General features: G+C 51.7%; 1 protein-coding gene across 1 annotated transcript in view; it reads right to left on the reverse strand.

The window, feature by feature from the left end:
- ABTB2 (ankyrin repeat and BTB domain containing 2) overlaps positions 1–25,131 on the reverse strand; it is a 176,454-nt gene that overhangs the window by 150,052 nt on the left and 1,271 nt on the right. Inside the window, exon 2 of the mRNA XM_040638940.1 lies at positions 22,600–22,699. Within this exon, the coding sequence (XP_040494874.1) occupies positions 22,600–22,699 (100 nt within the window). The remainder of the gene's footprint in view (positions 1–22,599; positions 22,700–25,131) is intronic.

Below are 25,131 nucleotides of genomic sequence, written 5' to 3' on the forward strand. Positions count from 1 at the left end.
TCCCTCAAACCTATGACGTGGCTCTCGAAGACGCACTCCGAAGTGCCCTTCTTCCAGAGAGGAAAGGTTACATGGAACAAACGTACACTGAAGCCGGTGAATATAATGTAGAATAAATTGCTCTAATAGTTGCAACAAAAAGACACTTGTGAGCTTCGCATTTGCACTAATGGTCTGTGGAAGCTCTCTTCAAATAAAAAAGGTACCCTTGCCTAGCCTAACGTGGCAGATGTGTTTCTCCATAAAACTGGCTTTTCCATCTGACTTTTCCCCCCGGATCGCCCAGCCTACCGCCCTCCCCCCCACCTCCCAGGTCCCCCAGCGCCTTGTCTCCACGGCATCCGTCCTTCTCTCTTCTACCCAGAGCTCCCTTACGGTTCCGTGACCAGCAGGGCTCCCGGCCCTCCCTTCCAGCGTGGAACTGCACGTGCGCAATGGACTACAGCGATTGGTTCAACGGTGGGCCTACGACCTCAGGCCACTCAGGGCCAATGAGACTCCGATCCAGGGTTTTCGCTGGAGCTGCCAGGCAAGCAAACGGCCTTGTCCCGTTTGCTATGAGGCTTTAAAGCTGAGGCCGCTGCAGGTAGCTTATAATCACAAGGAAAAAAGCTGATGGATAACGGAGCCACCCAAGAAGCAGCATCAAGAGGAGGGAGCAAACGATCCCCTGAGCCCCTGAATCAAAGCACCCTGAAGCCAACCTTACTTCAGGACTTTTAAATAGGCCAGTGTAGGTCCTTCTTCTTGAATCAGCTTGAAATGTGTCTGCAATGTACAGAGTCCTGACACAGCAGTTTTAAACAGAAGTGTACTTGGAAGTAGCAACTTGATGGCTTCTCAGCTTCAGAAAACTTGGAGTGGGAGAGCGCTGCACTGGATCCCCAGAATTCTTCCCATCTGGCCGCCCGGAAGAATGGGCACAGGGCTGGCCACCTCTGAGCAAGTGGCTGCTGACTTAGAAATGCGGCCACCTGGGACGCCTGGGGGGCTCAGTCAGTTAAACATTGGACTCTTGGTTTCGGCTCGGGTCATGATCTCGGGGTCATGGGATCGAGTCCTACATGAGGCTCTGCGCCCAGTGCAGAGTCTGCTTCGGATTCTCTCTCCCTCTCCCTGCTGCTCATGCTCTTTCTCTAATAAATAACTAAATAAATAAAATCTTTATAAAAAAAATGCTGGTGACCTCACTTAGATAATACTGCTCAGGTTAATAGGTCTTGGGTAATGACAAAGTACGGGTCCCTCAGGAGACCCAACATCTGGCCGCAGTCGGGTCACTCATTGTCCCTGGGACCTCAAACATACCCTCGATTCCTTCTAATAAGAGAATGAAGCCATCTGCCTGGAACACAGGGAAAATGAGAGGCACTACCCCCATGGCACTGAACAACATGGGCTTTGAGTTCGGTAGATTTGGGTTCAAATCCCCGGTCTGCCCTCAACTAGCTATGTGATCTTAGGTCACAGGCTTAATCTCTCCGGGCCAGTTTCCACGTCTGTAAAACAGAAACAGAGTGTTACCATGTGGGGTTGTTTTAAGGATTAAACACGGTGAAGTTTCTAAAGTGTTCAGCAATGTAGCTGGTCCAGAGTAAAGGCTCAATAAATGTTAGCTGTAATGGAGATCAAATGAGGCAGAACGTGGAAGGACTTTGTAAAAACCGTAAGGTGCTGTCCCCATTTAGTGAGTATTGCCCTCACCTCACTCCTAAACTGTTGGTGGTTAGAATGTCATAGTGTGGGGTGAGGGCAATCAACCCAGTGAAATGACTTCAAGCGATCCATCATACCTGATTCAGCAGAGAGAGAGACAGCTAGCTGTCAATGGGGCACAGGGGTGCGAACCCCATGCTGTCATTGTCATTGCATCAACAGTTTAGCTCACTCCCCAAGAAACAGATCAGGGCAGTTCATGGAAAGCTCTATCAGTAGCGACCTGTTAAATGTTCCTCTGGAGGCCTGGAACTGTTCCCAAGCTGTGAACAGTCTGGCCCGTTCTGCACTTTTCCAGAGCGACATCTGCAAAAGTACAGGCAAGATCCCCTTCCTGATTTCTCTATTTCTTTTAACAACTTCATGGGCAGGATGAAAAGGTGCTTCTTTATGAATGAGAAACTTCAGTTGCTGGACTTGGCGGCAGAGATTTCCAAGAAACCCAGCCGTGAGGAGTGCTGCCTGACGGCAGACCCCTCCTATCTTCCACTGGCACATCCCGTAAAATGAGGCAGTGTGGGGTTTCACAGGGGCCGCTCGCAGGAAAGAGACAGCTGTGGCAAAACCAAAAAGATATTCCTTCCAGGCTCTGGAGAAAAAAGTCCCCCCCAGGCTGAAGGGACACTGTTTTTTAGTGTGGGAGCTTTAAAAAACACATAACCAGTCCAAGAAGTGCTTTCCACAAACATACAAAAGGGTCACTTCAAATAACCCAAGGATTGCTTAATATGGAAAAACTTAAAGCTTGAAAATCAGGTCCATAAAATGTAAGGAGTCGTGGAAAAACAACCCCATTTGATTTTGCACTACTCGTGAAGGAAAATAGATAGATTGTTCTCTCACTCTCTTTTCTAACTGCAGCCTGTATACCAGCCGTGTGTATTTTGGACTCTTTCCCATCCTACCATGATTTCCTGTCTAAGTCTGGGTCCCATGGTAACTGCAGAAATCTGGCATCCCGGCCCCACATGCGATGACTGGCCACGTGAGGGATGCCAAGCGGGTATCTTCTTCCATCACAAACACATCCCTCTACTGGTTCTGTGGCAGGCTAGTCTCTTGCTCATAAACTCTTACTAATAAAGTATTCAGTTTATAAATGGATCTCCCCACCCAGCCTGTCTCACCCACCACGCAGGGAAGTGAAAATCTCTTGCAGAATCAGAGGGCCTGTGTATTCAACACTCCATTCATGGCCCAGGGTAGAGAGGCTACAAGGTTGCTGAGGGAAACAATTATCAATGGTCCTGCCACCAGCTAAAGCATCAAGCAGTTCAGTAAAACCAAAATCTCCTTCATGGGGTGGACGGAAGTTATCCTTGGAAATGTATTTCGTGAGAGTCCCAAGGATACCCTGATGGGGGCCGTGTGTTTTAGACATCTGAGGCTTACCCTCTATTTATCTTTCTGATCTCCGCGCAAATGACACCAGCTCTAGGACTGTGATAACCCTGCACCCCCAATCTGGATCAGGGGCCGTGGTCTTCCAAGCACAGCATCTAGCAGACTGTGTTACAAATATCTCTTTAATTCCTGCTCCCTGACTGGATGCTTGGCCCTGAAGAGCAGGACCTGGAACTTATCACCTGTACTTTGATACAAGACTTAATGTTCTTTAAATGTGCATACGATGTCTCGTGGGCAGACCTGGCCCAGAACCTCATCACGAATTCAGGGATTCTGCCTTCATGGCCTCCCTTTGCCCTCTGTTCGTTTGCTGCTGCCCACCAACCACACGGTTCCACCTCCTCCCTCATGAAGACCTACCCACAGGAAGGACAGGATAAAAACCATTCGGGTTCAGGTCACACAGTATCATACACCAAGAAAACCGAATGCACTCCCCCCCCCCCGCCCAAACTCAGGATATTAGTTAGTACATCCCCTTGACCTAAGGAATTGAATTACGATTCTAGAATTTCAGGCAAACACAGAAGACTCTTTTGCTTGTTGTTTTTGAGGAACTCAAACTGATGGCCCCTCCCGCTGCTTCTGAAACCTCACAATGACCGCAACTCCTGGCATTTCAGCAAAAGCAGCATCCACGGAACCCCCACTCAGGGGAGTCAGTCCAGCAATGCCTCTGTTGATTCTGCTAATAGAACAAACAGACCCTCTTTGGGGGGGGAAAAAAAGAGGCAAAAGCTGCATAACTCTGCTTTCCTGCCCATTTCCTCTGCCTTATTCAGTAAGAAACCCTGAAAACCACAGATGGAACCATCTCGGAAGGGTGCTCAGCAGGTCACAGGGCATGGAAGGGCATGCAGGGCACAGGAAGCAGGTCTTGCAGCGAGCGCACAGGGGAGAGGCCTGCGTCTCTGGGGGAGACACAGGCAAAGACTCGGAAGTCCACCATTGTCGACAGTCAACAATAAACAGCTTTACCTGATGAAGTGTTAACTGTTTTACACATATTTTACTAATGACTTTACACATGGTGTCTCATTTGATTCTCTTAACCCTACAAGTACTACAATTTCGCTTTCAAAAAAACCCCCCAAAAACAAAAAAACAAAAATGGGGATCAGAAAGGTTTGATGATGATCCCACCCCTAAAAGTTCCAGAACAGGCAAGACGAATGGATGGTGACAAAAGTCAGGACACTGGCTACTCGGGGTTGGGGGTGGGGTGGGTACAGGCAGAGAAGGACCAGGAGGGCAATTCCTGGGGTGGGAGAATTTTAGATCTTGACCTTCACCTGGGTCGATTACACAGCTGACCACCTGGGTAAAATTTCATCAAGCTGAATGGAATTTAGGAATCCACACTTTATGCCCCTCAATTTAAAATAAGGAAAACCAAATAATGCCTGTGCCTCAAATGACATGGTGAAGATCCCGAAAAATGAACCTAGGTCTCCCTAATTCCAAAACCTATACTCTTCTCTCCTCTCCTTCGTCCAATTCAACGGGTGGCAGGGCAGAAGGATCATTTAGACCCAGATGCCATGACCAGGCGGCAAGGACTAGGGTGTCTCCAATGCCCTCCACGCTTCCCCTTTCTGTTAAAGGAAGGAACCACGGGTAAAGAAAAGCCATAGGCAAAGGTCAGGATGCTTGATGGTGGCAATGAAAGCAGAGAGGTCTAAGATCCTACCAAGACAAACACCATCAGATCCAACCCAAACATTGCCTTCCCTTGGAAAGAAAATCTCCTGGCGAACATGAATGCTCCTAAAGTGATTCTAATGAAAGCCTTTATATCTGGCACAGCTAGGACAAAAAACAGCCCTGTCTTTGTTCGACTGTGTTAGACACACACCGGAGCTGATGCCAAGACCTGCAACAAACCCAAGGAGCGAGGCAGCGGAGATACCCCTACTCCTGCACACTCCGCACGTGGAAGCCCCTGCGGCCGGAGGTGGGAAGGCATGGTTCTCGCGGCATTGTGCACAGACGACAGGCCATCTCAGAGGGTGGTCGTGGGGGCCTAGGGTGTGGTCCAGGTGGTTCATGGGATAATGAGTTACCACCTACTGAGAACCCACTAAGTTCTTAACTTCGATGCACAAATTGGATGTATTGTAATCCCTGGTTCATGACCATGTTTATTTAGTTGTAATAATGTGAACTCACCTCCAAGACAAAGCTAGAGCCTTGACAACCCTCCGCGTGGCAGCCACCGGGTCCCCCCTCCCCACACAGGACATAAACACCGTCCGTGTTCACCACCCACGCTCAAGAGAGTGTTTACGCGGTGTTCGTTGTGCCCGTGATGTGCCCCTCCATTACTTTTTCACTTAAAAGCTTTGTTTTTAACTTTACACTGTATCATGCCATATGTAATCTTTTGAGGCTGATTTTTATTTTCACCTCTTATATTGTTACGGTTCATTCAACTCCTATTTTTCTTCCCAATTCATTCATTGCCAGCTAAGCCCATGCTTTGCTTGTGTTTTTGCCTTTCACCTTTACAACATTACAAGGCAGGTGCTGCTGTCATCCCATTTTATAGACTAAAAAACAAAACAAATCAAACAGGCTCTGGAGCTTTCCCAACCTCACATTAAAAAAAAAAAAATCAGCTTAGCTGGGATTAAAGCCAGATTTGCCTCTAAAGCCTTTGATCTTTTCCACGGTAATACTCAGGATGTGCTCACATAGGAGTGGGTGCCCTCATCATACTGTGGGAAGGGTCACCAAAGCCCCCCATCTCCACGCCCAATAGTCACCGTTGTCCTCACGATCATCATGGTAACGGTAACAGACCAGACACTTACATGACAGCTATTATTTTAAGCACTTTATAAAGTGTAATTCACTTACTCCCTGCAATTACCATGGGGGGGGGCTGGTATCATCTCCACTTTACAGGCAAACTGAGGCTTGGAGATATGAAGGAGCTCATCAAGGAAGCAGCGGACCCAGGCTTTCAACCCAGGTGGTCCAGCTGCACGTCTGCAGCCTCAGTTACAAAGCTGTCTGGGTCTCAGGCTGCAGCCAAGGACAACCGTTTGAGTACCAGTGATGAAGTGGGACAGTGGCTGCGAGGCCTGTGTGGAGTTTGCACCCTGGGCGGTGACTGCCCCACTCCCAGATCCGGATTTCTTTATTTATTGAGGAAGGCGCTGACTCTAGGCCTGGGTCCCAGGAGAAGAGCTGCATGCAGGGGCCGGGCAGGGAAGGAGGAAGGGGGACGAGGAGGAAGAGAAAAAGCAGACTAAAACACAGACAGGCTCAGCGATGACCGGCAGAGTTTACTGATGGCTGGTCTCAGTCAGGGACCCGGGTCTGCAGACAGAAAGAACCAGGCTCCGAAAGCCAGGGCTGCAGGACCACAGGGCAGTGTTGTGAGGAAAGATGGCATGGCATATCCTTCTGGAAAATCTCCCATTCTATTTAGAATACAGAATTCTTATTTGACCCACTCCCAATGGCCTAAGGATTGTGATTAAAATTCCAGTCAGCTTCCAGCAATGGAAGCCATGGGCTTTGAAGTCTGAGAACTCTCTGGTCTCTGTGTGTGTGTGTGTGTGTGTGTGTGTGTGTGTGTGACCTTGGCCAAGTCATTTTAATTGTCTCTCTGCCTCAGCTTCCTCATCTGGAACGGGAAGATAAATAGTACCTCTACTTTATAGGGGGGCAGGGGATTCTGTGATATAATCCATGCAAACCACTTGGAATCTTGCCCCATGTCATAGCAGGCACTCGGCGAACATCAGCCTGGCTTCTCACCACCTCAGAGTGTGGTGAAGAGGACTGAACAACAGAGCAACCAATAAATGTCAGCAATGCCCTTCCCTACCTCTTCCTGCTCAGCCACCCAACCACAGTCTTCACCCCACTGTGCAGAGACCCCCCCAACAGACCAGCCACACATGCCTCCTCTCTCTCTCGAAGGGTCCTTTGCCCGATGCATATTCTGGAAGGTGTCTAGAAGTCAAAACCCATCTCCAAGAGAGGATGGATTCACAAACTTGAATTACCTGAGGGGCATTTAGAAAATACACGTTTTGGCCCTAGTTTTCCAGGTTCTTACTTACTATGTCCAAGGTAGGGCCCAGAAGAAATGACTGATGTAAGAACTGCCTACATTTTAGGATGGCAGGGGTATGTGCAGGCTCATGCTACGAGTACACAGACAGACACACACACACACACCTCACTGGGATCTTTTGACATTTGAGGGCCCCCCCAGTAATGGAGGAGATGCTGGCACAGATAACTAGCAAAGTGACTATTTGCCAAGAAGGGTCCGAGTTACTGATTAACCATGAGTGATTTGTCAGTGCCAGGGAAGCCAAAGGACAAGGGTTTGGTCAGCCTGGGAGGGCCCACGGGGGGCCCAAGTTACACAAATGACATCATGATAATGCAATATCCTGGCCACATGTCCTTCGCTTCTTCCCTTAGAAGCGTTTGTTTGAAAGGGGTGCCTCCCTCGGTAGAACCATCCGTAGAAAGAAAGTAGGGATATCACCACCCTCAGTGGCATTTGAAGTCCCCTTATTTAAATCCATTTCTTGTAACAATTGTGGTGAAAATTACTCGATTCCCTCCATACGGTTCCAAGTTATTTGGCTTTCATTACAAGCAGCAGATTTAGCGCATTCTGGATGTGGGCAGACGAGTGGCAATTGTATAACTATAAGGGTATTTCTCACCACAAATTAATCCTATAGCACAAACCTGGCTCTGATTACACTGTTTGGCGGGGCGGTGCCGGTCACCCAGGCCAAACCAGCAGGAGGGAAGCAGGCTAGTGGTTACCACGTGAGGACCTGACATGCCCACTGCACAGAGTCACGCTCTTTACCCACACCGTCCTCCAGAAAGAAGAAAGAGGAGGAAGAGAAAAGACCACGTGGAGGCTCAAGATACGCAAACTCAACCTAGCCATTCATTGGGAGAGCGGACAGACTCTGTGTCACTGCTTCTGACCAGACAGATAACACACCCTCAAGTAGAAGACACGAGCATCACGGGAAGTGAAAGCATGCCAAATGCCATTGCCCAGAGGCAGCAACCGCGAGGATGGCCAGCGGTGCACGCCTGGTGGCTGCTATGTGCCAGGCATGAGGCTGGGGGCTTGGCTTTGCATCGCCCCATTTAATCCTCAGAAAAACCCTGACAGGTAGGTTCTAGGATTGTCCCCATTTTACAGATGGTAAAATTGAGGCACAGAAAGGTTCCATAATGAGCTGTACGATCTGGGCAAGTGAGTAATGGAGTTGGTGTTTGAACCCAGGCCCCCAGAGTGAGCAAATATCCTCTCAGACGCCTCTACCCATCAGAGAGGCCTCTCTTGGTCCTACTGTTCTCAAAGGACACTCCTTTCAAAGCCACCTCCCTCCCAGATTCCAGAACAAGGCTTCTCTTGGGCTCAGTCCTCTTGGCAAAGGATGCGAAAGGACCCCAGGCCCTGCGAAGCACTAAAAATCTTAACCTCTTGGGTAAAGGTCAAGTTCTAGGGAGCCATGGGTTCTGGCAGCAGTGGCTCTCCTGGTGGATACCGATGGGCCAGCTTTAGGCAAAACGCCTCTGAAAAGAGCTCACCTCCAATGGTGGAGGACGGGCAGTTCCTAAAAGAACGTGCATTCAGAAGGGCTTTTAATTCAAACAAACAGTCTCTGACTTCTGACAAGGGGCCCATCAACCAGCCCAGGAAGGAAGAAGAGGCTTGGAGAACTCTGGAGCTCAAGTTCAAGTCTTCCGACTCAGCGGTAGGAGCAGCAGGAGAGGTGGCAGCCTTGGAACCGGGGGAGCCTGCTTCCTGTCTCACCACCGGGGAATGGCAACAATATCTACCTCCGAAGGATACTGTGTGGCTGCGGTGAGAAAATGCACAAAACTTTGTAGCACGTGTGTGTTCTCACTCCGTGTCAAGCATTTTAATGTGTTTCACACCTATCTCTTCATTTTGTTTAATTCTTACAAAATCTCAAGGTATCTTTAAACCACCCTTTCACTGACAAGGAAACCACTTCAGAGAGGCTAAGTGACTTGCCTAGGCCACGCAGCTTGGAAACCATAAAACCTGACCTCATGTCAAGGGTCCAGAGGTTAGAGCCACAAGAATCAATGGCCTTCATCTCCACTTCCATGAATCTTCTTGTTTCTGCAAACAGAGAGCTTTAGAGAGGCTGGAGAAGAGTTAAAATTTTGAGGCCTGGGAAAACCCAGAGAGCTGGCCCCAAGTGACCGACCAATGACCCACTCTAATGGCCACGTGTCCCACAGAATTGCCTGTGATGATGGAGAGGCCTCGAATCTGCCTTGTCCAATATAATGGCCACCAGCCTCAGGCGACAAGTGGGCACTAGAAAGGTGCCTTGTGTGACTGAGGAAGTGATTTTTTTAATCTCATTGAATTTTTCCTAAATTTCCATTTAAATAAGCCTCACATGGTTAGTGGCTGCGTCCAGAACAGAGCCACTCCTCTCCCCCACCGCGCAGCCCTCCTGGGCACCACGCACGCTTCCAGGGCAGGCCTTAGTGCGAATGAATAAAATAACATAAATTCTTCTCACCCCAGAGCAAACACCATCACTGTGATCTGGGAACTTTCGCAGCTGGAGGAGAGAAATGACTGTTTCCAAAACAAACGGCCTCGCCTCATTTTTTCCTTCTCCTTTTGAAAGAAAACATTAAATGTGTAGCCCCCTACCCCCATTAAATTACTTAGGAGAGGTGGTCACTTTTTCTGGGGACCAACTCCTTTGGTTTACGGTGACAAAAGGGCTAAAATATGGTAGAAAGGAAAAGCCAGAAGAATAAACAAGAAGAGGCCCAGTACTCTCTAAGGTGTCATAAATCAAGAGGAAATAGACTCAGGGAGCTAAAAGCTTCCAAACATTCTTCCTCTTGAACTATTTTAAGCAACCCACACATACAATCTCTCAGAGGTTATTTCATTCACAGCAACAGATGAGAAGCAATGAGCTTGGCAGGAGAGCTCTTTAAACATGCAGAGAAACAAACACCTCCAACCACAGCCCTCCGGCCTGTCCGCCTGGCCACCCCGCCGAGCGAGGTCACTGTTTTAAGGCACCTACATGGCTCCATGGTTCAGAAGCAGCGAGGATGCTCTGGCCTTGCTTCAGTTCCTCTTGGCCTCTTGGACCAACCCGTTCCTTTCCCTGCTCAGGAAATCACTGCCTGTGCTTCCTCCCCACCCAGGCCGCTCCCAAGGAGAGAGGCAGCAGGGCCAACGGGGACTCTGGAACCCGACAGGCCTGGGTTTGAGCCCTGCTGTGTCATCCACCAGCTATGGCCCTTGCACTTCTCTGAGTCTCATTTGCTTCTGCTGTTGGAATGGGGGTAAGAAGAAGACATACCTCACCGCATGATTTTAAGAATGACATGGTAGGATACAGGGAAGTGCATGGCCTAGGGCCTGGTACTTTGGAAGGCTCCACACATGGTAGGAATGTGCTGGGGGTCTGAGTCAAGAATTCAGTCTCTTGGCTTCACTGGCTAGGAAGGGTAGAGAAGCTGGAGGCAGGCTGCCTGGGTTCGATTACAATCTCTACTTCTTATTAGCTGCACGACCTTGGGACAACCTCTCTGTGACTCAGTTTCCTCTAGTCAAAGATGGAATAAAATAGTACCCACCTCATTTACTAATGGGATAAATAACTTTGTTATATCTTGCTGCTACCATTCTAGATCTAACTCGGCCCTTTCCATGCAACCCTAACAATTCAAGCTTCTCTTGGGTGTTCTCTGGTGATCCTTCCAGATGAGTGAGCCAAAGCAGCATAGCAACGAAGTGAAGGAAAGTCACCATCCTGGGTGGGGCAGAAATGAGCACTCCAGAACAATGATTCTTTTACCACCAATAACAGCTGATGTCTGAGCGCTCACGGAGCACCAGACTTCCCAGGAACCTTACCCACATGGTCTGGGCCCCACTCCAGGACATTTACATCAGAATTCCTGGAGGTGGGGCCTTAAGACACACACTTACACAGGTGTGTGTGTGTGTGTGTGTGTGTGTGTGTGTGTGTGTGTGTGTACAAGCACTTAAAGTTCTCCAAGGGATTCTAATGTGAATCCAGGGTCAAGAGCCACTGAAACAACCCTCTGAGATAGGAACCATGATAAATACCCATTAAACAGGAGAGGGAAACTGAGGCTCAGAGACCAGGGGGCAGTCAGGCAGTGGTGACTCTTTGATGTTCCATCCCTCGGCCACCCTGCACTGGCATGCCCCTCCTGAGGAGCAGGGGACCACGCCATCTAACAAGCACTCCGACACTCCCAGGGCCTGTCTCAGACTGTTCCAGAGCCCCCTCCACCTTCTCAAAGCACCCAAGAAGGTTCTCTCTCAGCTACATTCCTGACCCAGATTTGACCTCCACGAACCCCAAGCGGCCTGAAATGGAGCGTCACTTTCCAAGGACCAACAGATACATGCACAAAGTCAGAGCAATCCACACAACAACTGGACCTAATTAAACAGATCCCATGTTAATGGCAGGAAACAACAGAGGGGACGATCTTCATTAAAGGCTGCGGGCTGCCCCTGAAGAAGCTGGAAAGCAAACTTCAGGGGCCCTTAAGGCCATCAACTGTGGAATTATAAGGCTGAAAATAAGTCTCTCCTGCCTGAGGCCTGATCTGACCCTGCTGGACAGTGCCCACTAGCCGGTCAGACAAAGGAGGGCAATGTTTCAATCCATCATATGATTAAAGGCATTCGAGGAGATCTGGAGGCCAACCTCCTTCTCGATAGCTCTATCTAGAAGTGTGGAGCAAGCCACCGAACTCCCATGCAGACCTCTGGCTCCATCCGGCATCTTCCACACACAGCTGTTCCCATTCGAAGCAATGGCTACTCCCTTCTTTCAGGTGCTTAGAGCATAAACCTTGGTGCCCTACCGATTCCTCTCTCACCCTTCACACATCCAAGCTGTTGACGTATCCCATTGGCTCTAACTTCAAAATACACGCATAACCTCCATGCTGACTCCCAATCCAAGCCACCGCCCCGTCTGGCCTGCCTGCCTGTAAAGCCTCCCACTGGCCTGCTTCTGCTCCGTCCTCCCTGCTGCGCTCCCTTTCCAGCCTAGCAGAGGGCTGATCTCGTTAAAGTACAAATCACATGGGGTCATTTCTGTGCAGAAGTCCCTCCAGTGCTCCCAACAGACTCTGAATTAAAAGCCAAAGTGCCACCCAATGGCCTATGAGGCCCGACCTGGCTCACCACCCCTCCACTGGCTCTCCACCCGCACCCCCTCCGACGTGGCCTGCTGCCCCACACTCGCCCCAGCCCAGCCACACCCGCTTCCCGGCGCCCACCAGACACTTGCCGTTTCCCCCGCCCGGGTCCTCAGCTCCAGCCTGGCTGGCCTCACTGGGATTCCTGCCGCATGCTCTTACGCTTCCTCCTTCTCCCCCAGGCCTGCACCCTCCTGTCCCCCCCGGGGCTCTATCAGCAGACCTGGAAGCATGCCCGGCGCACAGTAAGCCCTCAGTAAATATGTGTCGGATGAGCAAGTGGACGGACGTACCCCAACCCGAACTCTTGGCCTCTCCCGTGCTCCCAACCCCCAGCCCCAGCCCCCGTGACCACCATCTGTCTCCTCAAAGACCAACACGGCGGAGCGCGCACAGGTCTCTCCCAGGATACTTTGCAAGCACCCACTAGACGGGTGGGGCTCACCACGCAGCCTTTTCAGAGGCAGCGCCGTGGAGCGTGCTCACCTGCTACTGCACTGGGTCCCAGCGTCACTGTGGCCTGCCCGGCTCGGCCCGGGAGGGTTCTATGCAGAAGAACAGCTGCAAGCAACTTGCTGCCGAAGTGTGTGCTGGTGCACAACGGATCTACCCAGCTCTGAGACGAGCTCACGACGCAGCACCAGGCCCATGGTTTTCACAGAAGCAGCTTTGGGGGCCGTATGTTCTGCCTCCTTCAGAACATCTTATTCATTTCTCAACATGGGGATTCGTCTGGTGGATGGGCTGGTGGGGAAGAGGGTGAATAAGCCGCCCCATTCGCAGAGCCTCTCAAGGTGACCTTCCCAAGCCCTGCTCTAACTTTGTGACTGTGAGGTAAACTGGGGTTCAGAACCCACACACCTTGGACCGTTGAGATCTGCGTCTCAGTGCTTGGAGTTGCTGGCAGCCTGTCATCCCCACTTATTCTTACTTTCCCTCCTCTTTGAAAAACCGGCCCTGCCAACTGCAACAAACAGCATTTAAAAATATCTTGCTGGATTATACAGCCTTGCTTTCTAAATTCCTCACAATGCCTGTCTCTGTCCCACATAGTATAAAGACGGGTGTAGCGTATTTAATTTTTTTTCCCCTAGCTGCTCCCCTGCTATAAATACCCAAGTCTGGGTAGGCGGGCCTCAAACACCGGCTGCATGAAGTCACCTCGGAGGGAGCCGATCCCACCACAGTGCTGGCCCGCCAGGGGCTGGACGCAGCTGTTGAGCACTGAAGTGCTGGGTCGGCCAGGAGGACACAGAACTTCTCCGTCCGATACGGGGGCGGGAGGGGTGGTGGTCGTGGTGGTGAAATCTCTAATACCGTCATCGCAGTTAATCCCAGTATGGAAAAGGATGGTGTTTAGTCCTACTACCCAGCCAGGTCTCCAGAGAGCTCGTCCAGCTCCATGCCGGGCTGTTTCTTTCCCAAGGATACTAATCACAGGGCTTGACCTCAGGAAAATGATTTCACAGTGTCCTTGTGGGGTCTAGAAACATCAGAGACAGAAGGGCCCTTGGAGGATCTAGCCCGACCTCTTCACACCACAGATAAAGCAACAGAAAGCCAAGAAGATAGTGATTCACTCCAGGTCATGGAGGGGCCACACTCCAACACAGAATTTTCTGGTTCCAAACCCTCTGCTCTTTGAACTGGATCGTCCTAGATGCTTGTGCAAATATAGTTGCTTGGTGTGTGAGCTTCAGCTTGTGTTTATTAACAGCTCTCCTCACAGAAAATGCGGATTTTCATATTTTAAAAGACACAAACTAAAAAATAATTTTTTTTAATTTTTAATAAAAGCTTGGCCTCAGTTTCAGGGATGGTTTTCATGCATGGAAAGGTTTGTCTTGCCCTCTTTGAGGTCCAATCTAATCTCTCCCCACCCTAATCTTGTCTATCTGGTACTGCCAAGTTCAGTTTCCCTACTTAATTTTCCCATCACGGACCTGCACACACCCCCTTCTCCTCATCTCAAGGACCCCAAGTCATTAACCACAAATGACTGTGTGTGTGTGTGTGTTTGTATATGTATTTCATTCATGAGACCTTTTTCAAGTGACAAGAAAATTCCTTCACTGGGATCAGGGAAAGGACTAACAACAGATTATTAGCTAGGCCATTGATGATCTATCACATTTTATTATTGTCAGTGGAATTCAACTGGACCCTAGGGAGTCCAATCCAGATGGCGCGGAGGGATAGGGTGGTTACACCAGATCAAACATTTAACAAGACTGAAATCTTTATTATCAATGCTCTGGAAATACCTTCACCAAGAATTGCAAGGTGACTAAACGTCTCTGAGAATTGATCTACTGGTTTCCAAAATGATCAATGCTAAACTGGAAACTGAACATATCAAGTCAGACTCATAACCGAAGAAAATATCTCGTCCTGCATTGTGTCCCTCTCCACTTCCAGGATTTGAGAGCGCTGCCTGGGCCAGAGTCAACCCAACGGCCTCATTTAACGAGTCTGTCAGCCCTGACCTTGGTTTGGTACTGGGACTGCTTTGGCCTGACATGCTCCGCTCCGGGCCCTGGGAAGAAACGCTGAGTCTGAAGCCAAGTGGAATGAGAGAAGCAAGGTTGATGGAAGCCGTGTTCTTCATGCCCTCTCAGCCCAGGTCTGCTTGCTCAGCCTTCCCGCATTCCTTGTACTGCTAGGACAACGGACAGGGGGGCACTGCTGAGGCCAAGCTTTCAATCAACAAGAGGGGTAACAGGAGGTCTGGGGCTGTGGTTAAGATGCGCTGGGGGACCAGACACACTTGATTTCTGAATTATAAAAACGAGTATTGGAAAGCTCTCTTCCTGCACTCTGGCAGGCTTCTTAACATCTGGATAAAAGATGTGGGAAAGTTGTCCCTCTTTGCTGTGTTATCTGCCCTGCTCTCCCCGTTCTGCATCTGAAACTGCTGGCCAAACAGGGTTGCCTGCTGTTCTCCAACACACACACTTCGGCTTCCAGGTCTTTGCGCACATCGTTCGCTCCCTCTGGAAGCCTGTGTGCTCTCCGCACTGCCTCCCCTGCCCTGCCTGCCCAAATCCCACTGGGCCCGATACCACATCATCACAAAGCAGCCCTGCTTCCCTCCCTCCCAGCCAGCCAGGCCTCCTCTCTCTCCCCTTTGAGCTCTCTCTCCACCAAGAGCGTCCAGGTCCCCATCTACAGGGCAGACGTGACATCCACCTCCCAGAAGGGCTTGGGAGGAGAAGCGGGACAGCTGAGGGAGAGCAATCCGCACCGCCTTGCCAACCCAAGCCAGCGACCCCGGACTTCCTTGTAAGGATCCGGGTGTGTGCCTTGCTTTCCCTACTAGACGCTGCGTCAGGTAAGACCAATTCTTGCCCTCCTCCAACTTGTCTCCATTGCCTTGTCTGCCGCTGGCTCTCAGGAAGCAGCCGGTTAATGAGGCCGGCGTGGCATTTCTCGGCGTACTTGGGCTGTGCTCCCTCAGCTTCTCCTCCCAGTTCGGCACGTGGCTCCAAACACATCGCCAAAGCTGCAAAACCATTTAGGCCTTTTTTTTTTTAAACAAGCAAGAAGACCACAAAGTATGTTTACATGGCAGGCCAGCAAAACACGAAACACCTGCTGTCCATGGCTCAGGACCTGGCAGCTGCAATGAGCGGGGTCCAATGTCCACAGTGGAATTGCTCCCTGGGGCCCGGAGCTTTGCGTGCGCACTGCCACTGTCCTTGGCACAGGGGTGGGCAGGAGCAAGGGGCGAGGGGTCCGATCTCGCTGCCCCCTGCCGGCCGGCTTCATCTTCATCTGGGGGACAATCGAGCCATAACTGAGCAGGGTGCAAGGTGCTTTTTCCAGATTCTCTAACTTCCTTCTACCTATTAGTCACCAAGGAAAGCCTTGTGACTCAACCTCGTCACCCTGGGATTTGGGTCACGATCTTCCCCTGCCCGGGAGACTCCCACTACGGCAAAAGCAAACATGACCAGCACATGCAACACGAGTCTGCAAAAAATACAGCAATAATTAGAATTAATATTTTATGTGCCAGAGTACAAAGTTCCTTACAGAGGCTTCCATTAAATCCTCATAATCATCCTACAAGGTGGGTACCGTTTTCAGCCCTACGAGAGAGCAGCACTTCTCAGTCAGTGGTGGTTTTGCCCCCCAAGGGACATCTGGCAATGTCTGGAGACATTTTTGATGGTCATGGCCGGCAGCAGAGGGTGTGGGGGATGCTTCTAGCATCTAGTGGGTAGAGGCCCGGATGCTACTAACCATCCCAGGACGCACAGGACTGCCCCCACAGCAAAATTATCCAGTCCAACATGTCCACAGTGACAAGGTTTGAAAAATCCTGTTACAGAGAAAGAAACTGAGGCACCGAAGTTAACTTGCCCAGGGTCACACAGCTCACAAGTAAGGCGCCAGGAAGGACACCAGGCAGTCCAACACTGCGTGATGCTCTTCTCGCGGAACCCAGCAGCTCGGCCATCCCGGGAGCCCCGACTCTGCACCACGTGCAGCGCCCCACACAGAAGAACCAGCCCCTCGTTTTACTGTAGATCAACGGAGACTTGGAGCAACTTACTGGAGGCAAAGCAATGTGGGCCCCAACTCAGACTTCAAAGCCAAAGCATTTCAGGGCTTGCTGGGGGGCTGCTTTTCTCCGCGGGCTCCCAGCACTGAGATTTCGCCCTGTGAAGACTGCACCGACTCAAGAAATCATAAAGGCTTTTCTGCCAACTCCAGAGCCAGTGAGCTGAGCTCCCGGAGGCCAGTGGCCTAAACACAGGCTCCCTTGGGGTGCCTTTCCTACTGGGTTTCCTCCTTCCCTGAACTGACTCAGCCTTGTAAGAGTTTGGCAGTGGAGGCCACAGCTTTTCCATTCAGCTGGGCTGACTGATCAAGCAGCTGACACTTGCAAGGCCCTCCCCGGGCAGCAGGGCTCCCTGCCCCCTCCGGAGCAGCGCTCACGGCTGCTGAGATCAATGTGCTTGCAGAGCACGCTCTGCACACGACAGAGTCACGCGGACTCCTTTGGGGGCTGGTCCAGGTCTGGATTTCACCACTGGTTATGAAGAGTCACCGGCCTAATGCATTTAGGGGGCCCGGACACAGCAGGCCACCTACAAACAAAATCTATAATAAATACTTTGGTCGCTAAGAGTTTGGTGGTGAGGGTCACATGCTGACCTGTTCCTCACACCTTTATTTCTGTAACTCTTCACAGGAAAAGCACAGGCCTAAGGCTTGAGCAATACAGGACTTGGTCCTGGCACGGCTGGGACCTCGCTGTGAATTCTGGGAAAGGGCAGTTCTATTCCATGGATTTTTATGGGGAGCCAGTAAGATCACGGAGGAAAAATGTTTAAGGTGCTGCACAGAGTGTCGAAGTGTGGAGACAGGCCAAGGCGTCCACCCCTGTCCTGTCTGGCAAAGGCCAGACACTGACAGTGGGCGGGTAAGGACCAACCTGAGGATTAGGAGCAAGGTGTCTCTGGCTTGTTTGGAACTTAGGTGTCGCTCACGCACCCCAGGAGCGTCTTGGCTGTCGATCGCTTTAGTTCCTTCTCAGATTGGAGGCGGGGGGAGGGGGGGTGGTGGAACCTCTTCTGAGCAATAGTCATCAACCGAGCTCGCCCTCTGGGGCAGCTCTGTGGGCAAGGGCGGGGTGGGGTTGCTATTCTTAGGGCAACCGGCTGCCTCCGTCTCTCAACTCAGTCCTCCTGTGGATTTATCTGCTGCCTATTAGACTTTTGCTGTGACACCCCCACTTTGGGTACTGCACCCTGAAGGAATCTCCTATACACCTCTGACATACAAATGAAACCCCACCATTTACATTTACTCATCACACCTGGCCTTGGGACCCCTGTGAGAAATTAGGGTATCAAAGAGTTGAATGATGTCCCTAAGAGTGGGGAATCCCCAAAACGCTGCCTCTGTTCAAGACCTTGAAATTCTCTGCCATGGTATAGAAGGGGGAAGGTTTTTCCATGGTGTCAAAGGATCTCAAATCACCTTTCTGGAATTAAACATCTATGTGGTGGAATCATTTATTTGCCTGACAAGTACATACAGAGCACCTGCGATGCGTCAGAAGCCATGCGGGGCACCGGGGGGACGACGAGCTCACAGCTGGGTGGGAGAGACAGACCCGAGCAGGAAATGATATGAGCATATGGTCTGGGCGCCGCGGAAATGTCGAGGAGCGGCTGTGGAGGAGTCAGGTAAAGCCTTCTGGAAAAAGCAGAACAACTCCACCTTGTTCCTCTAACTACTTGAGGCTGGGTTGCACTTCTCAGGCATTCACGGGGGGAAAAATAGGTTTTCATTTCCAAAGCTTGCTTTGTTTCAGTTTTACCAGCTCCCTTGGCTTCAATAAAATAGTCCAAGAGAAGCTGCCTTCCTCCCTCAGACTACCCAGGTGTGGAAACTGATGAAATAGCAACCAGCGGCTCAATTAGCCCTCGCCCCCTTCGTTGATGATCTCAGGGAAATCTGCTTATAATCTCCGTGCTAGCTGCATCCTACCGGAGAACAGCACATCCCTGCTGTAGAGGCAGCCCTTGTATTTCTTGGCTGTAAATGAGATTGTTGGGTCTTGCCTCAGATGATAAAAAAAAAAAAAAAAACTGAATAATTCAGAAAAGTCCCCAGTCACCGTATTTTGCCTAGAAATTTTTCGACAGCAGTGGTATCGATACACTATTACTAGGAACACGCCACAGAGGCCCTGCTTGGCTGTCATTCAGATTAGCTCTAGTCACGCTATCCCATTACCTTGCTTTGTTTTTAATAACATTTACTACTAAGGGTAAATCCCTATTTGTCACTGGTTTATAAGCTTCATGAGAGGCGGGCCCTCCCCTCCCTCTTCTCCACTTAATCCACAGCACTTTTAACAGCGGTGGGCACAGGGTCAGTGCTCAGTAAATATTTGTTGAATGAACTGCTACCATTTACTGAGCATTTACTATGTGCGAAGATCTTTAAATCTATGATCTCACCCAATCCTCATACCAACCTTACGAGTTAGGTGCTGTTATTACCCCCCCATTTTACAGATGACAATGGTTAAGAAATACGCCCCGGGTCACTCTTCTAAACAGCAGAGGTGAGCTCCAAACCCTGTGACTCCGGAGTCTGCACTCCTTAGCTCTGTGATGGGGCTACTCTTGTGCACTTCCTGGTTTGGAGTAAGAACGTTCTCAGCGAAATCCTCTCATTTCACATACAGTCTTGGAACTGAAGAGGATTTTCTCAAATGTTCTGAACACTCATGAAAGCTGCGTAAGACAAACCGCCAAGAAGAAACCCAGGAGTGAGTCTCAGTATCAAACTTACACACAGGGATAGGAAAGAGCAGGCAGGGAGGAGGGGGGGCAGTGAACCAGAGAAGCTTCTATTTTCTGCCAGCCCCGTGCTTATAAATACTATCCTATTTAAGTGGTTTCTCTACCTCCCATAAGGAAGCCATGGAGATATCCCTTAATGACACTGCCCTGGGAATACGGACATCAATACCAAATGAACAGGTGATATAAACTCCTGCTGCTCTATGAGGCTGAGATCATGTTGTATAAACACTACAGAACTTTTATCATCCATCACGGGCTGAGCAAAACCATATTTGCCCAGCACTCTGAGTAATGGCCAGGAGTAGATGGATTAGGGCCCTTAAATTCCTAGTTGGAAGACATTAAAAGTTTAAGAGCCCCATATAGCTGAGTCAAATGCATGTGCCCATGCTGTATAATTAGCAGGCACGACAACAATAAAGATATAATTGAAAGGGAAGACCAGCAGGACAAGAACACGAACCGGCGCCCTCCTCCCAGATGTAGCCACTTCGCCCTTGGACTTCAGCTGTGTGAACGGTAATCGTGCCGGCCTTGGGCTTCAGTGTGACAAAGGTTTGGCTCTCCCATTCCTTCCCTGAGCAATTTCTGCTTCCCTCTGAAGTCCGCTTTCAGGCATAAGTAATTCACCGCTCCTCTACCAAACATTCAGTTCACTTTGTCTAAACAGACTTCATAAATCCGCCTAGTAATTGTTTACGGAGGCCACCAGCAGGATCTCATGTATAAAAGATGAGCATCCGTGTTCCTAAGTGGAAGCGAATAGTCACCTTGCCTGCAAGAGACTTCCCAGGAGACCAGAGAAGGCTCAGAGGGAGACGCTTGCTCTGAACATCTAGGGAGCTCTGCTGTCTGTCACGTGGAGTCCTGCTGTCTTGACGACCACGGCTTGAGAAGGATTGTTTGGCGTAAGGGAGGAGGGTCAAAAACTCATCCTGCAAAAAAAATCCCAAGGAGTGATGACCCTAGATAAGAAACGGCGCTTTGGGATAAGCCCTTTAGTGGAAGACACCCGTGTTCTAGAGATTTCTGGCTACTCTGCATTTTCAGGGGACCCGGGAGAGGCAGCTGTTCTTTCGAGCTTCAATTTGCAGTTGGAAAAACTGATAAGTTCCTCTACCTGCTGGGCACCAGCTGTGCCTGAGGGGCATTTTTGGGTTCTGTTTGGCACTTAGTGTTCCGTTTTTGTTCTAGTCTGGTTTATAGGCTTGGGGCCTCCGTCTTTTCTCCTAGGGAGCTTTCCTTGAGCTCAGTCTGGGCCTCCCCCTCGGCCCAAAGTATAGGACTCTCCCCTGGGCAATGATGGTGGGTGGAAATCCCCCTGCCCTCCACTTCCTCTCCTGGAGCTCATGTTCCCGGTGTTAATACCACAAACTCAGAAGGCACAGCACAATTATCAGCTGTGACATCATCAACACAGACTCTGGGCTGATCTCAACTCTGACCTGAGAGAAGGGAAATTAAAAGGCAAATACTCTTCCTTTCCACGCATTTTCTTTGGTGGCGCCAGAATGAAAACCCAAACCTAGGAAGGGCTAAGCAAAGCCGTGCTGCTACATACAAACTATTTTCAAAATGAGGCCTTACATGTCGGCTGCCCTCCTTGGAACTGGACTCACAAAAATGAAGCTGTTTCCTCTTCTCTGATGGCTAGAAGCCTGAACTCTGGAGCCTGCCCAGGTTCCAATTCCAGCTTTGTCACTTAATATCTGTGTAATCTTGGGTAAACTGCTTCACTTGGTTTCCCCATCAGTATACTGAGGATCATACAAGAGAGCACCTACCTAATTAGGTTGCTAGGATTTCTTGAGTTAATGTATAAAGTGCTAAGAATATGACTGACATACTGTTAAGTGCTCACTTTAAATTTTAGCTATTTTGATGTTCAACCACGATTAAATTTGACTTCCTTTATTCCTTTTCAGCACCCATCTGGCCTCTTCCACGGACTACTTGTTTACCACCGAAGGCTGTTCCCAAAATGGCCTTCCAATCAGATTGCAAGGATGTCTAGCCATAGTACCATCCTAAATAATTTATGGTTTGCTGACTTCTGAAATTGGAGTCTGGTAGGCAGTTTGCTGTTAAATGTATGTCACACCCTAACCTTACCAGGGAGAAGGTCAAATGCTTCCCTTCCACCCTTTGCACTGAAGCCTTGTCATCCTTCAGAGAAATGCAACTGCCCAGTGTGGTTCCCTTCTCAGACTCCACATCATGCAGCTGCCCATCCCCCACACCTCTTTCCCATAACCTAGTTTACTGGGTCATCATTTCTTCTAGGAAAGCCCATAAGGTTGTGCATTGAATACAACACTGAGCACAGTTAAGAACCCAACACTACTTCTCCGCCTTCCAGGAGGAGGCCTGAAGTGTATCCTTCAAGCCTGCAAAGCCCAAGTCAGCTGCACCTGATCCTGGGTTTCCTGCATGCTTCCTCCCATTCCACTTATCCAAGCTCAGGTCTTGAGTTTGGACCCTCTCTGGCTGCTGCTATTGGGCTGGAGAGATCCAGGGTCAGAGCCACAGTCCATCTGCTCTGCTGTTGGGGAAAGACCACTATACATCCAGTCAAGCAAGGCAAAGAGTGGCGGGGCAGGCAGCTTCGCGGTAAGAGAGGTTCGAGAATGGCTTGGTCAAGAGCCTCAATCCGTAAACAGCACCCACATAGTGACAACGCCGCGAGGAACAGGATGCTGTACATCGACCTCAACTTTATCCTCCAGAAGCCGGTCCCCGAAGAACTATCTTTGGCAAGAGCCATTTGATGGACTCCACCCTCAGAACAAACGTTTTCTTCCAGGTCCTGGCACACCCACCAGCTTTGCCCTAGGAAGCCCAGAGCGGGAATTCTCTACCATCCGTCCACGGCCGAGGCCCGCACACTTACCGTTGGCGTTCTTGCCGCAGATGAGATGTTCATAGGGCTGCAGGACGCCCCAGAGCTCGGCGTCGTTGTTGATGACCATCTCCAGGGCCTCAGCGGACACCTCCCCGCCCCCGGCCCCTCCACCATCGGGGCTCTGGCTGGCCAGCACCCTGGCCCGGATCTCCTCCACCAGGTTCTCCATGCACGCCGTGAGCGAGATGGCCGCGTACTCGTGGATGCGCACGGAGATGCGGGTGTCCACCATCCAACGGAAGAAGCGGCCCACCGAGAGGTAGGGCCACAGCGCGTGACTTGCCCCGGCGCAGCCCGTCGCCGCTCGCTGCGCGTACAGTGACAGCGCCTGAGCCGCGGCCAGCGCGCAGCTCTCGGCCAGCGCCCAGCTGTGCACCAGGCGCACGGCGCTCTGCACCTCGAAGCGGGTGCGCGGCGTGCAGCACGCTCAGGCGCTGCGCCTCGCGGGCCACGCGGATGAGCGCCCTGCGGAGCAGCCCGGCCAGGCGCCGCACCGCCTCGGCGGAGAACAGGGGCAGCCGCCGGCCGCCAGCGCCTTTGCGAAGCACCCGGGCCACGTCTCCCTCCGTCCAGGGGAACTCCTCCAGCTCGGGGAGGCGAGGGCAGCGCGAGAAGAGGTCGGCCACTTCGGGGTCCTCGGGCAGCACCGTGTTCACCGTGTCCCAGCTGTTGTGGCGGCTGTTCATGGAGCCGGAGTAGCACCACCAGGCCACCCCGCGGTGCTGCTGCGCCGAAGAGTTGAGCGCCTGCGAGTTGGACTTGGAGGACGAGAGGCTGAGTGAGCGGCACGAGTCCCCGGCCCCATACCCGGAGTCCAAGGTCAAGTCCTCCAGCGTCTTCAGAGTGGAGCTATACGTCCCGGCCATGGGGAGCCTGCCACCGGCGGCCTCGCCGAGCGAGGGGAGCTCACAACTCCATGCTCCCTTCCCCAAGTGGGCAGGAACAGGCTCTAGGCTCTCCGGGGCGCCCTCCTTCCTCTCGGCGGCCACATCGCCCGCCCGGAGGCCGCGGGAAGGTGGGCGAGATTCTCGGCGGCCGGGGCCCCACGCGCCCAGCGTCCGACGCGAAGCTGTCACTGGAACGGCCCTCGCCGCTCCTCCTCGGCACTCCCCCTGGTCCACCTCAGCCTCCCGCCAGCAGAGCGTCTGTCCTCCGCAGAGAAGGAATCCCGGGAGAACAGGGCGGCGGCAGAAGGAGGAGGCGGCTCGCGGCGCCGCGCGAGTCCGGGACCAGCCGGCGAGAAAGCGCTCGGCAAACTTCTGCGCGGCGCCGGCGGCCCGCACAGCTGGGTACCCCGCCGCCACCGGCATGCAAATAACCCGGGGCGACTCACCAATCATCGGCCACGACGGGCAGGGGCTGCACCAATGATCTCCTCGAGGGGCGGTCACTATGCAGATTTCACGGGGCTGCGGGTGAAACCCCGCGGCGACGGAGGCGGGGCTGGAGGCCGAGGGTCGGGTGAAGCCGCTGGGTTGAAGGTGGAGGAGGGGGAAGAGGGCCCGCGAGCCCCGGAGCGCGCTGGGAGGTGGGCGCAAAGGCCAGGAGAGGAGGGGTCGAAGCGTTAGGCTCGGGAGCTGACGATTTAAAGAAAATTTTAAAGGAAAAGCCATTGTGCGCTGCCCCCTGCCCGCCGTCCAGGCTTTGGGCGTTCGCAGTCCCTTTTCAAGCCCTCTGCAGCCAAACACCGAGGCTGACTTGTCGAGTGTGGGTCCGGGGGTGGGAGGAAGAGCCGACTGGGGGAGAGGGGCACAAACCGGGCACCGCACCCCTCTCCCGGACTTTCTGGAAGGCCCTCCCGTTCCCTGAGATGAAACTCCACTGCTGTTTAGAGGGAGGAGGGACGCCCCCTCTTGCTTCTCCCGAATCCGTCTGGTTTTCTTTACATTGCTATCCAGGTTCCAATTAGAGCAGATCTGATGAATAGACGGGCTCCAGGAGGTCTGTGGTCCCCCTCCCTCCCCACCACGGGAATTGCGCAGCTTTCTGAGTATTAACTCTGGGGAGAGGGTCCTAACTTTTATCAGATTCTCAAAAGGGCCCGTGACTTCCCTGTTACATCTGTACGGAAGTGCTGGCTGTCAGGTGGATCCTTTCTGTCTGAGACGCGCGTGTCCGAGTGCGTGTGAAGGTGAGAAATGTACCTAGCACTGGCCTGCACTCCGAACATTCGGCTGCAAGCACCGCCTCCTGACGGCGTGCTCTTGGGGAGCCCTGTGTCCCCTTGGGACTCGGTTTCCTCCGGGGTGAAATGAATGCTGACCTCCAAGCAGCGCCGTTGTAAACCTGTCTCAGGGCCTGTGTCCAGAAGCGGTTCAGTCAGAGAGCTATTGGTTCCAGCAGATCCACGCCCAGTCCTTTCCGTCCGGCTGCTGTCCTGCAACTATGCACACACACGTGCTCCAACGTGCCTTTGCCCCCCTCCGGTGGAACCGCAAAGTCAAGGAGGAGATTGTGCACGCGTTGCCCCCAAATCAGCCTCCCGCGCTCCTGAATGGCTCCTTTGTGCTGTGTCTTACA

This window comes from Ursus maritimus, unplaced genomic scaffold, assembly GCF_017311325.1.
Source record: "Ursus maritimus isolate PB19 unplaced genomic scaffold, ASM1731132v1 scaffold_23, whole genome shotgun sequence".
Classification (NCBI taxonomy): Eukaryota; Metazoa; Chordata; class Mammalia; order Carnivora; family Ursidae; genus Ursus; species Ursus maritimus.